A 21,223-nucleotide genomic window follows, 5' to 3' on the forward strand; every position below is an offset into this window, starting at 1 on the left:
GCAGTTCATTCCACATGCGATCCACCCTCTGTGTGAAAATATTGCCCCACAGGTCCCTGCTGCTTCCCTCATGCAAATACTATGTTTGGGCCTTCAGTAAACATCAGTAAGATTTTGAGAAATATAATTAAATAGGTTATTACTCAAAATTAGACCTCGGGATTGGGGTGAAATATCAACACTTATTGGAAATTTCGTAAATGACTTAAATTTGACACCAGGATTAAACAGCTTTGTTTGTGGATGATATGAGGGACTGAAGGGGACTAAAGAGAGGAGGGGGAGTAGTGATTTTTGTTTGGGATAACATTATGGCTGTACTTAGTGAGTACATAGGGAGGATTCCTGGGAGTTTGCCCAAGGAAATTATTTGCGTTGAACGATGAAATAAGAAAGGGATGACCATCTTGTTGGGATTGTACAAAAGGCACCCCCAGTAGTCAATGGGAAATTGAGATGAAAAAGTGAGGAGATCTCAGATATCTGTGAGAATAACAGGGTTGTAATGGTTGGGGATTTTAACTTTCCAAACATAGACTGGGCCTGGCATAGTGTTAAGAGGTGGGATGGGAAGGAATTTGTTCAGTATGTGAAAATAAACTTTCTTATTCAGTCTGTGGATGTACGTACAAGAGAAGGAGCAAAACTTGACCTGTTGTGAATAAGGCAGGCAAATGATTGAGGTGACAGGAAGGGAGTACTTTGGGGCAAGTGATCGTAATTCTACCAGTTTTAAAATAGTTATGGAAAAGGACAGACTGATCAAAAAGTTAAATTGAAAAAAAAAATCATGGTATTAGGCAGGAACTTCCAAAAGTTACGAAAACAGAAATTGCTGGTAAAGCTCAGTGGGTGTTGCTGCATCTGTTGAGAGAAATCAGACGCTCATTAGTGACATTTAAGCAACTTCTGGACATGCACATGGACAGCAGTGAATTGAGGGGAAGGCAGGTTAGGTTATTTTATTTTTGGATTAGGATTACTCCACGGCACAACATCGTGGGCCAAAGGGCCTGTACTGTGCCGTACTTTTCTATGTTCTATGTTATATGTTTCAGTTCGAGTGACCCTTCCTAAGCTCTGAGGGAGTGTCAATCGATCTGAAACGCAAACACTGATTTCTCTCCACAGATTCTGCCAGACTTTTCCAGCAATTTCAGCCTTTGTTTTCAATTTAGAGCATCAACAGTTTCTTCCGCATTATTACTTTCAAAATCTGACTGGGAGAGATTATTTGCAGGTAAAGATTGGGAATCAGGACTCCTTTAAAAAAGAGATAAGGAGAGTCCAGAGACAGTTTGTTCATGCTAATGTGAAGGGCAGGGCTGGTAGGTGCCGGGAATGCTGAAAATAGAGAAAGTGAGGGTCCGGTTAAGAAAAACGAAGCATATGTTGTGTTGTTACAGCTGGGATTGAGTGAATCCCTGGACTAGCATAGGGGCAATAAGTGTATATTCAGGAGGGAAATCAAGCGTGCATAAAAGGGACATGAAATAGCTCTGGCAAGTACAGTTAAGGAGCATCCAAAGAGATTCTGTAACAATAATAAGGGCAAAACAGTAATGAGGGAGAGAGCAGAGCCCATTAAAGATCAAAAAGGCGGTCTGTGTGTGAAACCGCAGGAGATGGGTGAGATACTAAATGAATATTTCACATCAGTATTTCCCCTGGAGAAAGACATGGAAGCTAGAGAACTTGGGGAAATAAATAGTGATGTCCTGATAACAGTCCATATTACAGAGGAAGTGCTGGAGGTTTTAACATGTATAAAGGTGGATAGGTCCCTCTGACCTGATCAGGTGTAACCCAGAGCTTTGTGGGAAGCTCGGGTAAATTATTGGGCCCTTTGCTGAGATATTTGTATCATCAAAAGCCATGTGCAAGGTGCCAGCAGACTAACGCGGTGCCATAATTTCAGACAGGTGGTAAGAAAAAGCCAGGGAACTATAAGCTGGTGAGCCTGACTCCAATGGTGGATAAGTTGTTGGAGGGGTTCCTGAGGGATAGGATTTACAGGTATTTGGAAAGGCAAGCACTGACTACAGATGGTGAACATGGCTTTGTGCGTGCGGAATTGTCTCTCACTAACTTGTTTGAGTTTTTTTTAAAGAAGTAATGAAGAAGATTGTTGAGGACAGAGCAGTGGATGTTGTTTATATGAACTTGTCAGGCATTCAACAAGGTACTGCATGGATAGGCTGCTAAGCAATGTTTGATTACATGGAAAACGGGAACAGCTCACCAGTTGGGCACAAAATTGGCTCAAAAGTAGGAGACAGAGGGCGATAGAAAGTTCCTTTTCGGACTGAAGGCCTCTGACCAGTGGTGTGCTACAAGGATTAATGCTGGCTCTGCTGCCTTCTGTCATTTATGTAAATGGTTTGGATGTGAACACCGGAAGTATGGATAGTAGAAATGTGGACGACACCGAAATTGGAGGTGTAGTGGACAGCGAAGAAGGTTACCTGAGGGTACAACAGGACATTGATCAGCTGGGCCAGTGGGCCAAGGAGTGGCAAATGGAGTTTAATTTAAATAAAGGTGAGGGTCTGCATTTTGGAAAGTCAAATTACAGCAGGGCTTATAAACTTAGCAGTAAGATCCTGGGGAGTGTTGCAGAACAAAGAGACATTGGGGTGCAGGTGCATTGTTCTTTGAAAGTGCAGCCGCAGGTAGATAGGATAGTGAAGTGGGTGTTTGGTGTGCTTGCCTTTATTGCTCAGTGCATTGAGCAGAGGAGTTGGAAGGTCACGTTGCAGCTGTAAAGGACATTGGTTAGCCTACTTTTGGAATACTGCATCCAATTCTGGTCTCTCTGCTATAGGAAAGATGTGAAACTTGACACGATTCATATACCTGTCATTACGAGGATTCATGACAAGGATGTTGCCAGGTTTGGAGGGTTTGAGCTATCAGGAGGGGCTGAGGCTATTTTCCATGGAATGTCAAAGACTGAGGGGAGAGAATTTTTTAAAAAATCATGATAGACATGGGGAGGGTGAATAACCAAGGTCTTTTTTCCCAGGGGAGAGCAGTTGAAAACTACTGCACAAAAGTTTAAGGTGAGAGGAAAAAGATTTGAAAAAGACCTAAGGGGTAATATTTTCACGCAGAGGGTGTTGCATGTATCGAACAAGCTGCCAGAAGTAGTTGTGGAAGTGGGTACAATGACAGTTAAAAGGAATCTGGATGGGTATATAAATAGGAAGGTTTAGAGGGATATGGGCCAAATGTTGACAAATCGGCCTCGATCAGTTCAGGATATTTGGTTGGCATGGACAATTGGACCAAACGCTCTGTTTCAGTGCTGTACAGCTCAATGACTCCATGAGTACCAGAGACTCTTAAACCGGAGAAAAAAGTCCTCCTCACCTCAGGCTTAGGATGAGGAGTTGGAACTGTCCACTCTGTCCATTTCTTTTCTGTTTCTTCCCTCTTTTTTTGCTTCTTTCTTTTCAGTAATGTCCTGAATGTCATGCCTCAGTGTGGGTCCGGCAAGATGATCTGTCGGCTGACATGCTCTCAGCATGGACTTCTGGCCTTGAGGTGATTCCAGAGCAGTCTCCCGGCCTTGAGAGGCTCAAAGTGAAGCCTGGCATGGTCAGGTGTCAAAACTCAAACTGGAGGCTCGGTGCCAGCGCGAACTGGGTTAAAAGGACTGACATTCTAACTTTACATTTATATTTTAAAATTTATTCCTATGATCTATCATGGTGATTTTTTTAAATTTAGTGTTCTCACTTATTCCTCTGATCTATAATCCTGGAACTTTTCTTTCTTTATTTTTCTAATTGTCTTCCAGATCAAGAATTTGTACTTGAGAATCTTAACCTGGGTACCTCTGTACCTAAAATGGCCCAATATGTGGCATTTGAGTATATGTGACAATAAAGCTACTTCTCAGATTCAGTTCTAACATGGCACCTTATATTTGGGGACTACGCCCTCTGGTCCTATAGTCTCCCATGAAGGGAATATCCTTTCAACATTTACCCTGTCAAGCCTCTTAAGAATCCTGTACAATTCAACAAAATCACATCCTCGTTTTTTAAAAAATTCCAGACAGTAGAGTCCCAATCTGTTTAGCCTTTGCTCATAAGGTCATCCCAAAACAGTGGAGATCATCTAGTGAACCTTCTTTGTGCTGCCTCCAGTAAAATGATATCTTTTAAATAAGGGAGGAAAAACTGCTGACATAGTCCAAATGTGGTCCCACCAGCACACCTCCCTCGTCTTACATTCCAACCCCTTAAATAAGGGCCAATATTCGATTCGTCTTCATGTTTACCTGCTGTCTATGTGCTAGCTTCCTGTGTTTTGTGCACAAGGAACTCAATTACCTTTGTTGCAGATTTCTGCTGTTTTTTTTTTCATTTGAATAAAACAACTCTTTTGTTCGTCTTTCCAAAATTACCAAATTTGCATTTTCCCACATTATACTCCATTTGCTTTTCGTCTACTCAAATAGCAATATTTCATTGTGAACTGTTTGTGTCTCTCTCGCAACCTGTCTTTCTACTTATTTTTATGTTTTCTGCAAATTCGGCCCAGGTACTTACACTTCATTCCTCCAAGTTATTTTTATTTGTTGTAAACAGTTGCCATCCCAGTACTGATCCCTGCGAAACTCCACTGGTCACAGGTCACCAAGTTGAAAAAGAACCTCTAATCCCTGCTCACCGCTTCCTAGCTGTTAGCCAATTCTCCATCCATGTCAACTTATCACCTCCAACACCATGGTTTTTATTGTAAGGCTGAACCTTTTGTGAGGTACCTTGTTGATTGCCGACTCGAAGTCCAAATACAACACGTACTGGTTCCTCCAGAACTGCTCTGGTTCAGCATTTTTCAAAAAACTAATAGTCAGACATGATTTCTCTTTCATGGAGTCATGATGACTCTGTTTAATTAGATTATTGCTTTCCAAATGCACTTATTATTTCCTTAATGATTGATCCCAACACCTTTTCAACAATAAATGTTTGGCCTAAAGCTACCTGTCTTTTGCCTCCCTCTCTTTTTGAGTAGGGGTGTCACATTGGCAGTTTTCCAGATACTTCCCCAGAATCCAAAAATGAGGAAAACTACAACAGTACAGCCACTATTCCTGGAGCTAACTCTTTTATCTGTCCCACCAATGCTTGTGCCAGCACGAGTTGCCCCACAGCGCTGATGTGACAGTCACTGCAAACACCATTATACAACAGTCTTGCACAGAAATTCTTTGAAAGTGCATCAAGGCCAATGTGGCCTTTGCACTGAAGCTTGCATTTTACAAATGGCATGGGATCAGTGATGCAAGTGAGTAGACGGATATTAGAGGCCGTTTTTAATGGAGGCACCTTTCCCACATATTGCAAACAAACTGTTCCAATCCTGGTAGAGCCATTATTTGTTCGACCAGTTTCTCCATCAGCTGCGCCCCCCACCACAATAGAGATTTCCTGTGTGGTGCCAAGGTACCTGCCTTGCTCTCTAGGATTATGACTGTCAATTACCCCAGACACATGGTTCGTGGAGGTGAGCTCTCAACACAAATTGCTGATAGGAGCTTATATTTAGTAAAGCAGCACTAATTCGAGATGAAGTATACTCCATCAGCCCAGAATTTGTCTTCTACTTCAAAAGAATGAAACAAAAGATTGCAATTTAAGTTTTTCTTTTAATTTAAAACAAATGTAAGAACATCAAAAACATTTACTGAACACTATTTTTAGAAACAGAACTTCGACAAAGAACTCAGATGATTTCCCCTTCTCTCTGTGGCTAGTATTGTTGGCATAGCCTCGATGTTGAACCATTTTACTTTTAAAGTGGTTGTGTGTAATTTTCTAATTAGTGAATCCAATGTTGAGCACCAAGCGATTTACAGGAGGGGGAGGAAATAAGATACATACGACCTCTCAAAAGTCAGGGCGGTGAGCTCTCTCAAGCCCTTCCTCACCAGAGCTCATTGATTCACATCGGGAAGGACGCTTGAACATTGCCTGTGGAAGAAAGGATTGCCAGAAATGTTAAAGTGTTTGTTGTTCCTGGTGTTAATTTATACATCGTGCAAATGTGAATTTAATAGAGACAGAAATATTGTCAAAAATTCCTGATATTTTGCTACTTTGAATGGATTTTTGTTTTGGATCCATTTGAAAACTGAATATACATAACCAACACTGTCCTGCACATGAGATGTGATTGCATTAAGATGAAAAGGTCAATGAATGAGTTTCAGATTAGGCTGTTAACCAATGAGACCCACTTGAATCAATGACAGATCTGAGTAATGGAACATAAACTGATAAACAAGGAACAACAAGTGTATTACAGTATTCATGTCTGAGGTGATTTGGTCCCCTGTGCATCTTTTAAATACCTTTAATCCCCAAAAATGGTTTGCACTTTACAAATATATATTCTCTTACACACGTGCGCACATCTCACAATATAACAATTCAAAATAAATTCATTATAAAGCTGAGCATTAATTAAAGTACAATTTGGGCCTCAAACAAGTGCAATACCACTGGCAATAATAAACAATGCTGTTATTTCTTGCAGTTGCAGTGAGTTAAAAACATATCGGTGGATTTTTAATCCAGAATTAGTTAAAACCACTGGAAACAAAAGGTTGGCTGGAGACTTTAAATGCCGAGCCAAACAGACCAGCTGAAGTACTCATCATCCCACCTAATGGTCTGGATAAATGGTTAGTTTGTTAGTTTTTTTTTCCTGAGATGGCTTGCACTTTACAGATATATCCTCTCATACACACGCTCACTCACTCTTACACTCTGACAGTTTCATTCAGTCTCACACTTACACACACAGTCTCACTCTCAATTTCTCACTCAGCCTGTTATAGTCACTCACACACACTCAGTCAGTCTGACTCATACTTCACGCAGCCTCAATCACACGTGGACTGTCTCACTTCCGACACACTCTCACACAGTCTCAGTCACACTCAGTCTCACACAGTCTCAGAAGCACAATCTCACACACTCTCACTCATACAGTGTCACGCTGACTTTGCAGTTTCACTCTCACAACTTCACGCACACACATCAGTCTCATACGTAGCCTCACTCTAACTTTTTCACTCACACACATGGTCTCAGTCTCACACATACAGTCCCATACTGACTTTGCACACTCTCATTCTCACTTCACACAGTCTCACACACGTAGTTTGACTCACTCCCACACAGACACTGACATTGTGTCACACGCACAAACTCAGGTTTAAACACACACATGCTCAATCTTGACTCTCACACACCAACTCAGTCTCACTCACACAGGCTGTCTCTGACACTCTTAGTCAGTCTCATTTTGAGTGCACGCAGCCTCACTCACACACAGCCTCACTCGCGCACAGCCTCACTCGCGCACAGCCTCACTCGCGCACAGCCTCACTCGCATGCAGTCTCACTTGGAGGTTCACGCACACAGTATCGTTCTGACACACTTTGCCTCTCACACACTCACAATCTCATTCTGAGTTCACAGTCTCAGTCAAACATGGTCTTATTCAAACTCACTCAATCACACATGCTCTCTCACTCATACATTCTCACACAATCTTGTTCAGAGTCCCACCCACATGCAGCCCCACCCACACACAGCCCCACTCAGACTCTCTCACTCACACACACATTCTTAGTCACACACATGATCTCACTCTCACAAATGCATGGTCTCATTCATATACAAATCCCTAGTCTCTCTCTCTCTCAATCTAACTCTGACTCTCTCTCTCACAGTCTCACTCACACATGTGGTGTCACGCACATGCTTTCACTCACTGTCTCACTCTGACTTCATACAGTCCCACTCTCTCACACCGAAACTCTTAGTATCACTCACGCACAGTCTCATACTGACTGTCGTTCAGTCTGACTCACACACACGGTCTGACTCTAACTTCACACAGTCTCACTCTGACACATCAGCTCACTCTGACTCTCACTCACACAGTCTCACTAATGCATACCATCTCAATCTGACTTCCCACAGTCTCACACACGCACTCACACACAGTTTCACTCACTCTCACTGACTTGGCACTCACTCACACACATGGTCTGACTCGTATTCTCACAATCTCACTCACATAATCTCATTCTCACACACTTGGTCTCACTCATGTAGCCCGTATAATAATTTTCTGTAAAATTGAACATTAAGTAAAAACAGTTCAGGTCTCAAACAAGTGCAATATCACTGGCAGTAATAAACAACTCTATTATTTCTTGTAGTTACCCTTTGTTGAAGGCATGTCTATGGCATTCTCTCCAAATTAATTTAAACCACTGGAGAAATAAAAATATTGAAGGCAGAAACGGAGTGCTGAAGAGTTTATAGGCGAAACCAAACACTTCAGTTGAAGTATTTATCATCCTGCCATTGGCTGAACAAATGGCTGGTTTGCTTTTTAACCAAACAACCATTGAGGAACCCAGGCAAATTCAATCACAATTGGTCAATAAGATTGATATGTAAAAAATTCTTTTTCTTATCCAACCAATTGATACATGACTGTGATGTTCATAGAAGACAGGTGGCAGGGTACAATTCTCCAGCCTTCTAGAAAAAATAGCTGATGTGCAAGATGTTTGAAAAGGACAAACAAGCACTGGACTCAAAAGTTAATGTTAAGCAATTGTCTGAAGTCAAGTCACTCTATTCAAATTGTCCAATAATTTAAAGTAGAAAACTGCCAAAGTAATTTATTCATATATTGCAGGGTTTTTGATACTGAGCAGAGATTTTAGATCCAACAGAGTCCCATGAAACATTATGTTCCTTACAGTCAAAACTTGCATAGACATGAAGATCTTCTTTCGGTGAATCTCAGGATGAAGTCGTGATTCACTTTCTTGTTCATTGCGTAATACAGGATGGCATTGGCCGGAAGTATGAGCACTGAAAAAGCAGAGGGAAAGCATATTATTATTCACACGTGTTTTCATCATATTGATTGTGCACAGGTCCAACTACTTCCGGGATATGGAAATATCAATGACTGGGAGGAACAGAACGAATGTACTGCAAGGATTCAGAATATATTACAAAACACAAGAGAAAATCTTGGAGTTATACCATCCTCAGGTAAACTCAATAACTGAAAACCATTATATTTGAGATCCATTTTCAGGATGAGCATTGTTGGTCAAGTCTAAAATCCATTTCAAACCCCTCGCTGTCCGTTGGCACATGCCTTCTTCATGAAAGTTTGTACAATTGAGTGGCTTTATTCGACCACATATGAGGCTGTGAAGAGTCAGTCATGCAGAGAGTAGCCCCGGTAAAGATGTCAGATTTTCCTTCCTATAGAACAATGCAAAACCCCAATTGATTCACGAATGACCCAGCAGCTACAGGTCACTTCTGCTGATACCAGCATCAAACACAAAAAGGTGCAGTGTGATCAATGCAAAAACTCTGAGAAAAGCTATCCTCTCTTTCAGCATTGGATTGGAATCTTGAAACTAACACCACTGAGGGCACCTAAATCAAACACGAGTTAGTGACACAGCCTATGACCATTTTCTGAGGGCAATGATGGATGCAGAATAAATTCCAGCTTTGTCAGTGAGGCTTGCATCCAGGGGATTGATTTTTCTTTACTTTGAAAACTGACAGGGATAGCATGCTGCAAAGGCATTGGGACCCTTCATTTTCATAAGGCATTCTGCTTAACACAGCCTGGACGGCACATTTTAAACCACAGCAGAATTAAACCCATGTGTCCTCGTTTCTACTTTTCACCAGGAAATTGTGGGGCGAGGGTTGCTGCAGATTAGCAACTTGACAGCAGTGACCCCACCCATATTTCTGGTCTCTCAGCCACGGGCCAAAAACAGGGGAAGAGCAGATTAATTTCAGCAACAGAAAACAGTTATTTCGGAATAACCAGTTAAAATAAGAATGAACAAAGCAGTGTGAGTAATTCAGGATTTAATGCCACAACCAACTCCTATGTGCATCCTTCACTCAATATTTGAGTAGCTTTGAAAAAGGGCTACTGGACTCGAAACACTAACCCTGATTTCTCTCTACAAGTGCTATGACACCTGCTATGTTTTTCCAGCAGTTTCTGATTTCCAGCATTTGCGGTTCTTTGTTCTTTTTTGGCTTTGGGGAATCAGATGGAATAATTTGTTTTTATTAGGTGCAGATATTAGTTGTTTATTGGCTTTATATTCCTCAGAGTTGAATCCTGCTGAACACAGTTGGATATGTTCAATTGTACAAATTTAGATATGTTCAGCCTTTTGGTGAAATCAGAAGAAAATATCAATTCCCTTGCAGTGGTTATGACATTCAGAAACTGATTTAACTTAAATTGAAGATAACAGAGTGTGAAGCTGGATGAACACAGCAGGCCAAGCAGCATGTCAGGAGCACAAAAGCTGACGTTTCGGGCCTCGACCCTTCATCAGAGAGGGGGGATGCGGTGAGGGTTCTGGAATAAATAGGGAGAGGGGGGGAGGCTTACCGAAGATGGAGAGAAAAGTAGATAGGTGGAGAGGAGAGTATAGGTGGGGAGGTAGAGAGGGGATAGGTCAGTCCAGGGAAGATGGACAGGTCAAGGAGGTGGGATGAGGTTAGTAGGTAGGAAATGGAGGTGCGGCTTGGGGTTGGAGGAAGGGATGGGTGAGAGGAAGACCAGGTTAGGGAGGCAGAGACAGGCTGGGCTGGTTTTGGGATGCAGTGGGTGGAGGGGAAGAGCTGGGCTGGTTGTGTGATGCAGTGGGGGGAGGGGACGAACCGGGCTGGTTTTGGGAGGCGGTGCCGGAAGGGGAGATTTTGAAGGTGGTGAAGTCCACATTGATACCATTGGGCTGCAGGGTTCCCAAGAGGAATAGGAGTTGCTGTTCTTGCAACCTTCGGGTGGCATCATTGTGGCACTGCAGGAGGCCCATGATGGACATGTCATCTAAAGAATGGGAGGGGGCATTGAAATGGTTCACGACTGGGAGGTGCAGTTGTTTATTGTGAACCGAGCAGAAGCGTTCTGCAAAGCGGTCCCCAAGCCTCAGGTTGGTTTCCCCAATGTAGAGGAAGCCACACCGGGTACAATGGATACAGTATACCACCCAAAGGTTGCAGGAACAGCAACTCATATTCCGCTTGGGAACCCTGCAGCCCAATGGTATCAATGTGGACTTCACCACCTTCAAAATCTCCCCTTCCCCCACCACATCCCAAAACCAGCCCAGTTCGTCCCCTCCTCCCACTGCACCACACAACCAGCCCGGCTCTTCCCCTCCCCCACTGCATCCCAAAACCAGCCCAGCCTGTCTCTGTCTCCCTAACCTGTTCTTCCTCTCAGCCATCCCTTCCTCCCACCCCAAGCCGCACCTCCATTTCCTACGTACTAACCTCATCCCACGTCCTTGACCTGTCCATCTTCCCTGGACTGGCCTATCCCCTCCCTACCTATACTCTCCTCTCCACCTAGCTTCTTTTCTTTCCATTTTTGGTCCACCTCCCCCTCTCTCCCTATTTATTCCAGAACCCTCACCCCATCCCCGTCTCTGATGAAGGGTCTAGGCCCGAAAAGTCAGCACTTGTGCTCCTGAGATGCTGCTTGGCCTGCTGTGTTCATCCAGCTTCACACTTTATTATCTTGAATTCTCCAGCATCTACAGTTCCCATTATCTCTAACTTAAATTGAAGCAATTTCCACTGCTCACCTTTATTTGATTCAACGATCTGTGCGAGATCAAAGTCCTGAGGACGCTCGGGTTCAAATTTGAGCACGGTCATGGCTTTGTGGAAAATTTCGGAAACCCGATCTTGATTAGTCACCTAATTAAAACAATATTCACTTTTCGTTAATGCATTAGACACACACACACACGCACCATGGAAAGCCTCAATTTCCAAAGGGCTTCTCAACATAGCTGCTTTCACCCAGAAGACTAATCAGAACATTACACCAAAATCTGTAAAAGTTACATTAATAAAATAATAACTGGAAGGACAGTTGTTGTTAAACCTGCCGTCGATGCTCCATAACGCATAAACTGTGAACAGTAAAGGTTGGAATTTGAATGGAAACAGAGCCCAATGCTCAAGTTTACCTATCCAGTCAGTTTGAAGCAAGTAACTCGTTACGAAATTCATAATTTAAATAAGCCAATTCCAACCCCTCCCACCCAAAACCCCCATACCATTTGCCTGCTTTTAACATTTATTGTCATTACAGCAAATGGCTCAATGTTGTTTATGAAGTCTGACATTTCCTAATGCTGTGCTTATTCGTATAAAATGTTTCATAAAATTGTTTTCGCAGTTTGGGACATTTAGCAATTTACAATTCAAAGACAGTGCAAAAAAAATTCAATCAATTCTAAACTGTGCAGGAATAATATTCGATAGGCAGGACATTGAAAAGACACATTTTTGGGCAATTGTCTGCTTTTGTTTAATTCTATGTTATATTTGGAGATTACTTTTCTCAGCTCAAGTTTGAGCAATGACCTGGAAATTGAAATAAACTGGAAAATTTGCTGTTTCTTCTGGAGAACTGCAACGTTTTCTGGTTGAGTAGACACATACTTAATTCTGCTTTAATTGCGCTATAGTTCATGGCTAAAAAAATTATTTTTGCCATGCACTCAAAAGCAAAGACAATAATAAATATATTAATGAACAACAAATCTGAAAAATACAACAGAAGTTGTGGAATTAACTTCCTGAGGAAATGGCAGATGTAGGCACAATTACAATGCTTAAAAGACATTTGGATAAGTACATAAATTGGAAAAGTTTGGGGGGATACTTTGTTCCGTATGTCTCTACAATTCTATAAGTGATCAAGTCAAATATTACACAATTAGAGATTACATTAACTACATTCCTTTTCTGAAGAACGGTCTAGGCCCGAAACATCAGGCTTCCTGCTCCTCTGACGCTGCTTGGCCTGCTGTGTTCATCCAGCTCTACACCTTGTTATTTTACATTAACTAACATCCCCTGAAGTGATCCTTTTTGAATAACCAATACCTTTCCCATTCAGTACGCTCACACTGTAAATGATTAATCACTGATTTTCGTGATTAGTTGGTAATACACTGGATTTTCTATGTTCGATGAAGTGCCACACAAGTGTGCAAGCAAAATTGAAGCCTGTGGAATGAAACGGGCAGTGGTGGTATAGACACAAAATTGGGTCAGGATGAGAATACAGAATCATGAAGAACAGTCATTTGCTCAGGCTAACTAAAGTAAATGGGGGAAACTGTTTACTGGTCCTTCTGACACTATGTACCAAGGACAAAATCTAAGGTCATTGGTGGGGATCAAAAGCAAAAAAAAAAGAATTCTGCTTTTTCCAAACCACAATATCCGAATAGGTGGTTAAAGCAGATTAAACTACTTTCATAAGACAACTGAATAATTACATGGAGCAAAATTTGCAGGGCAGGGGTAAAAAGGGCAATGGTGTTTACAGTGGTGGGGGAGGTGGGTGGCGAATTTAGCTACTTATTATTGAGATTTAGCACAGACACAATCAGCCAAAGTTTTTTTTTAAGCTTTGTAATAACATTCCACGATTCTCCAGCTGGCCTCTCATGACTGTGTTTGGTGGCAAAAAATTGTTGCACTTTCATCAGGAGACATTTTCGTCATTTTGGTTGAGAATTTAGTTTTCTGTGTTTCATAGATGTTCAATTTAAATAGCCTGTTTGCCATTTGCTTATCCAAATTCTACCTCAGATCTTAGGCTGGTTCTGCCCCATCTCCAACTCATTTACAAGCTAACAAATATTCTCTTTACCAGAGTAAAGAGGCGCTGTTTGTTTAATAATATTTAAATACCAGAAGCAATTTCCCACACATTACCCTGACATCTGTGGAGCCACAGTGAAACAGTATGACTGATCCTTTGAAGGAAAATAAATGATCAAACAAAACAATCGATGTGCCTTCCAATTTGGCCAACATTCCTTCGGCTTTCCTGAACTAGCCAGTAGGCAATTATTCTATTTTGGATTGCACTCTTCTCTAACCCATTTTTGATGTGCTTTCTTCCATGCACCAGGCTTTTAAATTTCACAAATTTCCAAAGTCAGGAAAGAAATATTCAATGGCTCTGCTAATATTACTCGATTAGTTGACAGATGGACCAAAGTGCCCGTGGTCAGCTAACTGAAGATCTGGTACCTCCTTGCTGATTTATTGTACAGTTAATGGTGCACATTAATTTGTGATATTTCCTCTTCAATAGTTATCAGCCAGTCCCCAAAATGGGGCAACAGAGTGCTGCACCTTGCCATGTACACTTAAAGGAGAAATGCAAGGAAAATGTGTTCAGGCCTAAAACCTAAACATTGCTACTGCATTACAAAACAGGATCAAAATGATGGTCAAAGCACTCCTATTGACCAAAAAAGACTTCAGCAATGTGGAAAATGCACACTGAATATGACTGCATGGCAACAAATAATTGGGATTAAAAAATCCTCTTGCGATACTGGCAGAAAGCAATGGCAATTATTTGGACCGAGCATGACGAGAGCAACCAGTCCAGGGACTTACCAAAATCGTTTTGAATTCTTGTGCTCTGTCCTCCTTTAATCTGACTCGGATGAGGCAGCTTTTCTCATTCTGGCGGTTGTCCCTCTGACGTGTTGCACACCAGCAGCTGCCCAAACCCGCACGCCTACGAGACTGGGCTATGTCGTAATTTGTTTTTGCTGGTGCACCACTGTTGGATAAACCTCCAGAGGAGGCAGTATCCACGGATTTTAATGACTGTGGAATAATTATTTTGTTTAAGAAGACGTTTGTCAATTGTTGCATATTAGAAACTTCCCCCTTTCCAGTTATATTTATTATTACACAAAATATGCTGTCCTGCTGCCCACAAAGGTGAAGGCATTCTGCGCAGGACAGCTTAATTGCAAGAACATGATGTTGTACATGAATTCTGGGTCGTTGCTGTCTTGTGAAATATTTTACTTGCAGTTCTTTCCTCTACCACTCTCGAACACTTCTGAGGAATTATACTCCCGTTTGTGTTTACTAGCTGTTCAGTCAACGTCAACAATTCAGTACTTAGCATGCCCATAAATTACTAATTAGTTTCCTTCAGCACAATAACATTGTGGTCATTTCACTTGACCATGTAAACTGGTGCTTCAATTCGAGGTTTGTCAGATAAACCCTTTGGGGTTTCAGTTTGCACTCAGTATGTGAACATGCCTACATAAATATTTATTTGCCCACTTCACCCTGCTATGCACAGAAATCTTGAATCCAACTACACTGTTTGAAGTTAAAACACATTTATGAAGTGTGGGTGACTGCGAATGGGCCAACCAGTGCATTGTGCAGGTCAGAATGTGTGCGGCACAGCACCACTGGCAGAAAGAAAGACAGACAGCAACAGCAAACCACATACAGCAGAGAACTAAAGAAACCAGAAGTGAAATCATCCAAGTCACTGCAGCTCTCAGTTTATGATTAATAGACAGGAAGTCACAACACTAAACAGGAGAATCCATAAAAAGGAAGAGGGTATTTTGAAACAAAAAAATACCACTCCAAAACACCCAAATGTGACCTAATAATACTTAGCCCAATTCTTAGAGAAATACATTATGAAAATATCCCTGGGACAAGTCCTAGACATATTCTATAAACAATAACCATAACACAACTTTGATAATCTCCCAAGATACAATGGTCTTCAGCAGAGAACGCACTAATCAACAGCTCAAAGCCCGAATATTGATGAAAAACAAAACGTGCAGTCACGAGGACTCCATGCAGAGACTTGCATTACTTTGTTGCAATTGCTGGATCAAGACCTGTCCAACATACTCTAAATACTGTTTTTGTGGACTGGGCGCTTCAAGCTGCAACAGATGTACCCCATGCACTAAAATTTACTGTGTAGAAATTAAAGATGCTGTGAACAATTAAAGATGAAATATTTTGGCTATTAGTATAAAATCATATAAAATATCTAAGCAAAACAAAGCCAACAGCACAACTAAAAAAAAACCAAAAAAATCAGCTCTCACTTTGTGAACGAATAATATCTTTTCTGGAATCAAATGCTTCAGTAACCAGCACAAAGGTTGAATTTTGATGGGAGAGGCACAGCTGTCTTGCCTTCGTTCTGAAAGCAAGTGACCCAACTTTGGCAAGTGGGACCTGGGATGGAAAATTGCTGGCAGCAGCCAGTTATGAAGATGCTTGGTGGAACGGCATTCACATTAAGGATTTCAGTCTGGCTGAAACATCAAAATGGCTATTCGGCTAATAGCTCTTAAAAGAAAGGCGAAGGAGATTGGCTAGGCAGCCATCCAGCTCCAGTGGCTGGGACGGTATCACTGAGTACCCTTGTATCCTCTTGACTGCCAAAGTGTAGTCAGGATAATAGACGGCAGGAAGGCAGAAGAAAGGAAGGAAAGAAAGAAGAAAAAAAGTGTCTGGACATTATTAGACAAACCAGAGTCTCCGAGAACAACATATTTTACGTGATGAGTGCCTCACTGTCTCACCTTTTCTGACGCTTTTTGCGAAGTGCTCGGCTCTTCCATTTCCAAGTGGCTGGAATCGGATAAAATGCTGGCTGCGGTAATGCTGTCGTCCGAATCCTCATTCTGAAGGGTTGCTCGCTGCTCAGAGCTTTTAGTTTGAGTGTTGTGTACTTTAACACCACTCCTTGAAAACAGGCTGCACAAGGGAAAGGGGACACAACAAAAATATGGAAATGTCATTGCATTCTAGACAAACTGTTAAAAAAAATTTAACTAGAATGAAGGTATATTGATGATGTGAGTACCAGGAGTTTGATGTGCGCCACATTTGACCTGTGAGAAATTAATAGTGGCACACTCATACCGAGAGCTCGCATTACTAGTATTGAACATTGTTACATTGCCTAATAGTTAGGGAGTATATGAATAGGTTATAATGTTTGCGTATTTGAATGGCACAAGAATCTGGGCTTTTTGCAATGTTATTCAACCTGCTATCAACCTCAATCTTATGAAAGGCAAAATGTGGATTTGAATACCCACAGGGTGGAAAATTTCCCCCAACCTGGCCACATGCTAATGTGTATATAATTTCTTCCTGAAAGCTGCAGTTTATTAAAAATAAAACGTAAAACAAAGTAACACCATTGATAATTGATAGAAAACTGTGCACAACACTTTGTAAGGTACGACAGTGAACTCTGAATGTGGCCTTCAGTATATTGGTACTGCAAACGTTAGGATTTCTATCCAGCAATTTGCATTTATATTGCATGATTAACATAGAAAATTTTCCAAAACTCCCAAAAGAAGTACAGCAGATGGCATGATAAAAAATTCCCACACTGAAAATCCTGATTGTTGGTATATTAGGCATTAAATAGTACAGGGAGCAAGAGCAGATGGCTGCTGAAATGTGAGATTGCACACTAATGCTGCAATGTTGAATGCCTGCACTTCGAGAATCACAATTAAGCCACGGAAGCCTAAATCACATCCATGTAACATCCACACTCATGTAAAGAGAAGATATCCCAGGAAGTGAATAAGTGTTTCCCTTCTCTTTCTTGGTTTCTATATAACAATAATCACATGTCACACTCCAGATCACTGCAAGGCACAACACAGCAACAAGGCACGGTTTTTTCTCTGAAACTCTAGATGGGTAGGTGGGGGAAAAATCTGACTTTGCTGAGTTCTGGTCAGTCCTTACCTATTGAACAGAAATATAAGATAATATCCCCAACTCAGGAAAAATTACCAAAAACAACTTTGAAGTCTTTACACATGTATGCACGACAACAAACACATACTTTCATGTCAACTTCCACATGGAAATATATTTGAGTTTTATAGACAATAGACAATAGGTGCTGGAGTCGGCCATTCGGCCCTTTGAGCCAGCACCACCATTCATTATGATCATGGCTGATCATCCACAATCAATATCCTGTTCCTGCCTTATCCCCATAACCCTTGATTCCACTATCTTTAAGAGCTCTGTCTATCTCTTTCTTGAAAGCATCCAGAGAGGTGGCCTCCACTGCCTTCTGGGGCAGGGCATTCCATATATCCACCACTCTCTGGGTGAAGAAGTTTTTCCTCAACTCTGTTCTAAATGGCCTTCCCCTTATTTTTAAACTATGTCCTCTGGTCCTGGAAACACCCATCAGCGGAAACATGCTTCCCGCCTCCACAGTGTCCAATCCCTTAATAATCTTATACGTCTCAATCAGATCCCCTCTCATCCTTCTAAACTCAAGTGTACACAAGTCCAGTCGCTCCAATCTTTCAACGTATGATAGTCCCGCCATTCCGGGAATTGATCTTGTGAACCTACGCTGCACTCCCTCAATAGCCAGAATGTCCTTCCTTAAATTGGGAGACCAAAACTGCACACAATACTCCAGGTGCGGTCTCACCAGGGCCCTGTACAGCTGCAGAAGGACCTCTTTGCTCTTATACTCAATTCCTCTTGTGATGAAGGCCAGCATGCTATTAGCTTTCTTCACTGCCTGCTGTACCTACATGCTTGCTTTCATTGTCTGACGTACAAGAACACCTAGATCTCGTTGTGCTTCCCCTTTACCTAACTTGACTCCACTGAGATAGTAATTTTAAGGTGGAGCTTCAAATGTGAGAAGCATGGCTGATAATTTTTCAACAGAAGATATTTCTGCTGCCTGCTGACCCACAAAGTGGAACACAAATCTGATTTTTCACTCAAAATTGTTAAACATTGCTAGTTTTCATTATGCAGGCCCACAAATATGCAAATTTAATTCACTGTAACACCTTTTTGGCTTACTTGTCTCTCAAACAAATTTATTCCGGCGAAATTTAGCCATGGTGCAGAAACTTCTCAGTGGATAAATGAGAATCGCTAGGCAATACCAAGCTCATCACAGGTCCACATTCTACAATCATGGTCATAGCAAAGAATCTCTATCAATCAGTCTACACGAGACACATGCACAAGGTGAGAATAACAGCACTACTCCTTGCATCGTCTCAAATTACTCAACCAGTTACTAAAAAATCTCACTCCAATGAAGCAATAATGACCACACATCAGATGTCTCTATTTGTCAAGGAACAGATGTACTTATCTTTCTGTCCATTCATCCAGGTAATAAAGGAAATAATGAGATATTTGCGGTGCTTAACATGGGATACTTACCAGCTGAGGCGTTTAAACACACTCTTTTTGGGCTTTGGCGGTTTCTCGAGTTCAGAGGAGCTGCAGGGTGGCAGATAAACATTTTCAGACAAGATTCATTTAAAAAGAATCAGATGCCTTTGTTCAATATTTTTATTATTAATGGCAAAATCAATCATTTACATAGAATTGAAATTGCATGAATGATAATTTTGTTTGCAAAAGGCACGTGTTTTCAGGCAGGAGAACACTGAACATTACTTTGACTAATGAGCGACAAAAGTTCTCACTGTAGGCACATCGATCTTTTCTGCTTTTTGAACAGGAGATCAAGACAATAAGAGTTCTGAAGAAATGTCACCAGACCTGAAAGAAAACTCTGCTTTCTTTTCACAGATGCTGCCAGACCCGCTGAATTTTTTCAGCAATTTCTCTTTGTGTTTTTGATTCCCAGCATCTGCGATTCCTTTGGGTAATTTTTTACCAAGACGATAACCCCCTCTTTTTGCAGAACACGTGGAATTGAACAAAATGCTCGAACTTCTACAGCAGGTACAGAAAAAATTAACAAGGACTGGGCTTGAAAAAAGTCAACTGGAAAACATGAGAATCAAACTTCCAGTGCCGAAGGTGATACAATAGGATGTAAAGTTATACAGGAGTTTCTCCGGGCCTCATCCACACTGTCATGTGAATGTACAGGCAATGTCAAGCAATGAAGGGTGGTCATGAATCAGTCACTTCAGGTGACTAAAACAGCACATGCCACATCTCGGAGATAGTAAAATGAAGGAGTATATCTCTTGACCAGACTTTCTGTTGCTGATATTTTCAGACAATCTGTCCGAAAATCAACCATACTATCCCAGACGTCCAAAAGAACTTTAAATATAACTTATGATCCATGGAAACTGAATTTTGGTAACATTTTGTAATTACTGTTACAATAAATACCATGTTTGAAGTTGGCCCAATACTGACTGTGCCACTGATTGAATTGACGATAATGCCAGGTGCTTGCTGCACATGGTCATCCGTAGCCTGAGGATGGGCTTAATCGTGAGCTTTGTTTTTCAAAGCAGGAATGTAAATTGATACATCAGGTACATTTTAAATAATTACTTCTGCCCACCAATTTATGAAGAAGCCAACTGTTTTCAAAAAATGTAATTATTACAAAGCCTGCTCTGTCAAAACAAAAAATTAGTTTCAGTGATCTATAATCTGGTTCCTTCATCAACTCTGGTCCAGCAATGGCAAAGTGGTTTTTTTTCAGTTGGAGATTATTTTTGGTTGCATTATTAAAAATATACTGTGGCTATTTTGAGATGAGGGAATGATGTTTTTAGGCAACCATTGAAAGATACTTTAAAATGCTGACCAATTGTGTAGGGTTATTGTTAATTTTATGTTAGTAATAGGATTATGTATTTGAAAAGAAATTGGAAGGAAATGAAACATTTCTCAAAACTGGTACAATTTACATCTGGATTTGTAGATGCACTCACAATAGGAGCTCTTGGACATGTTGCTAAAATTGGTCACTCATCAAGTTTTTTGCATTTTCCTGCAATCATTGGCTTAGTGGTAGTATACTCTGCACTATTATATACCAATAAAACGCATTTTGATGCAACACAACAGAATTGATTCATTGAGCAACTGACTTTATCCTCATAGGTCAGAATTCATTGTCAAAACTTTGAAACCAAGGAAAAGGAAGACAATAAACAATCTGGCAGCTCACTAGCATTAAACAGCAATTATAACTAGAGAAGATTTCACACACAACCCTTAACTGTTTTACCTGCACACTCCTACAATACCAGTTACGTACTCGCTATCCTCACTTAAGTATTGTTGCATAAAGAACAAGTCTAGAAAATTCTCGTTTGGACGAAGGGTGTATGATGAGCAAGCAAACTGCAGGGATTTGATACCCAAAATTATTTCATATTCCTGAAAGAACATAAATAAATAATGAGCTGTTAAGGCAAGTTTAAACTGCTATAATTGTTCCTGCTAAATCCGAGTCCATGGTATTTTGAACAGCATCAATAACTTT

The 21,223-nt window shown here is 41.1% G+C and overlaps 1 protein-coding gene across 1 annotated transcript; it reads right to left on the bottom strand.

Moving 5' to 3' along the window:
* Positions 1-5,706: 5,706 nt before the first annotated feature.
* On the bottom strand, positions 5,707-19,746 carry LOC132210162 (ral guanine nucleotide dissociation stimulator-like). The gene is made up of 7 exons (XM_059649585.1): positions 19,525-19,746; positions 19,180-19,239; positions 16,521-16,695; positions 14,548-14,763; positions 11,697-11,811; positions 8,805-8,919; positions 5,707-5,987 (listed from the first exon to the last, which is right to left on the bottom strand). Exons 3-6 carry the CDS (start codon positions 16,557-16,559, stop codon positions 8,807-8,809), a joined length of 483 nt encoding a protein of 160 aa, XP_059505568.1. The 5' UTR covers positions 16,560-16,695; positions 19,180-19,239; positions 19,525-19,746; the 3' UTR covers positions 5,707-5,987; positions 8,805-8,806.
* Between the last annotated feature and the right edge of the window lie 1,477 nt (positions 19,747-21,223).

Source organism: Stegostoma tigrinum, chromosome 11 (genome assembly GCF_030684315.1).
Source record: "Stegostoma tigrinum isolate sSteTig4 chromosome 11, sSteTig4.hap1, whole genome shotgun sequence".
Taxonomy (NCBI): domain Eukaryota; kingdom Metazoa; phylum Chordata; class Chondrichthyes; order Orectolobiformes; family Stegostomatidae; genus Stegostoma; species Stegostoma tigrinum.

Excerpts from the sequence above, each read along its gene's own strand:
- LOC132210162 (XM_059649585.1), bottom strand. The coding sequence starts at position 16,559 with ATGGAAGAGCCGAGCACTTCGCAAAAAGCGTCAGAAAAG. Across the intron at positions 11,812-14,547 it reads AAGAATTCAAAACGATTTTG|GTGACTAATCAAGATCGGGT; the intron begins GTAAGTCCCTGG and ends TGTTTTAATTAG. Across the intron at positions 8,920-11,696 it reads GATCGTTGAATCAAATAAAG|TGCTCATACTTCCGGCCAAT; the intron begins GTGAGCAGTGGA and ends CTGCTTTTTCAG.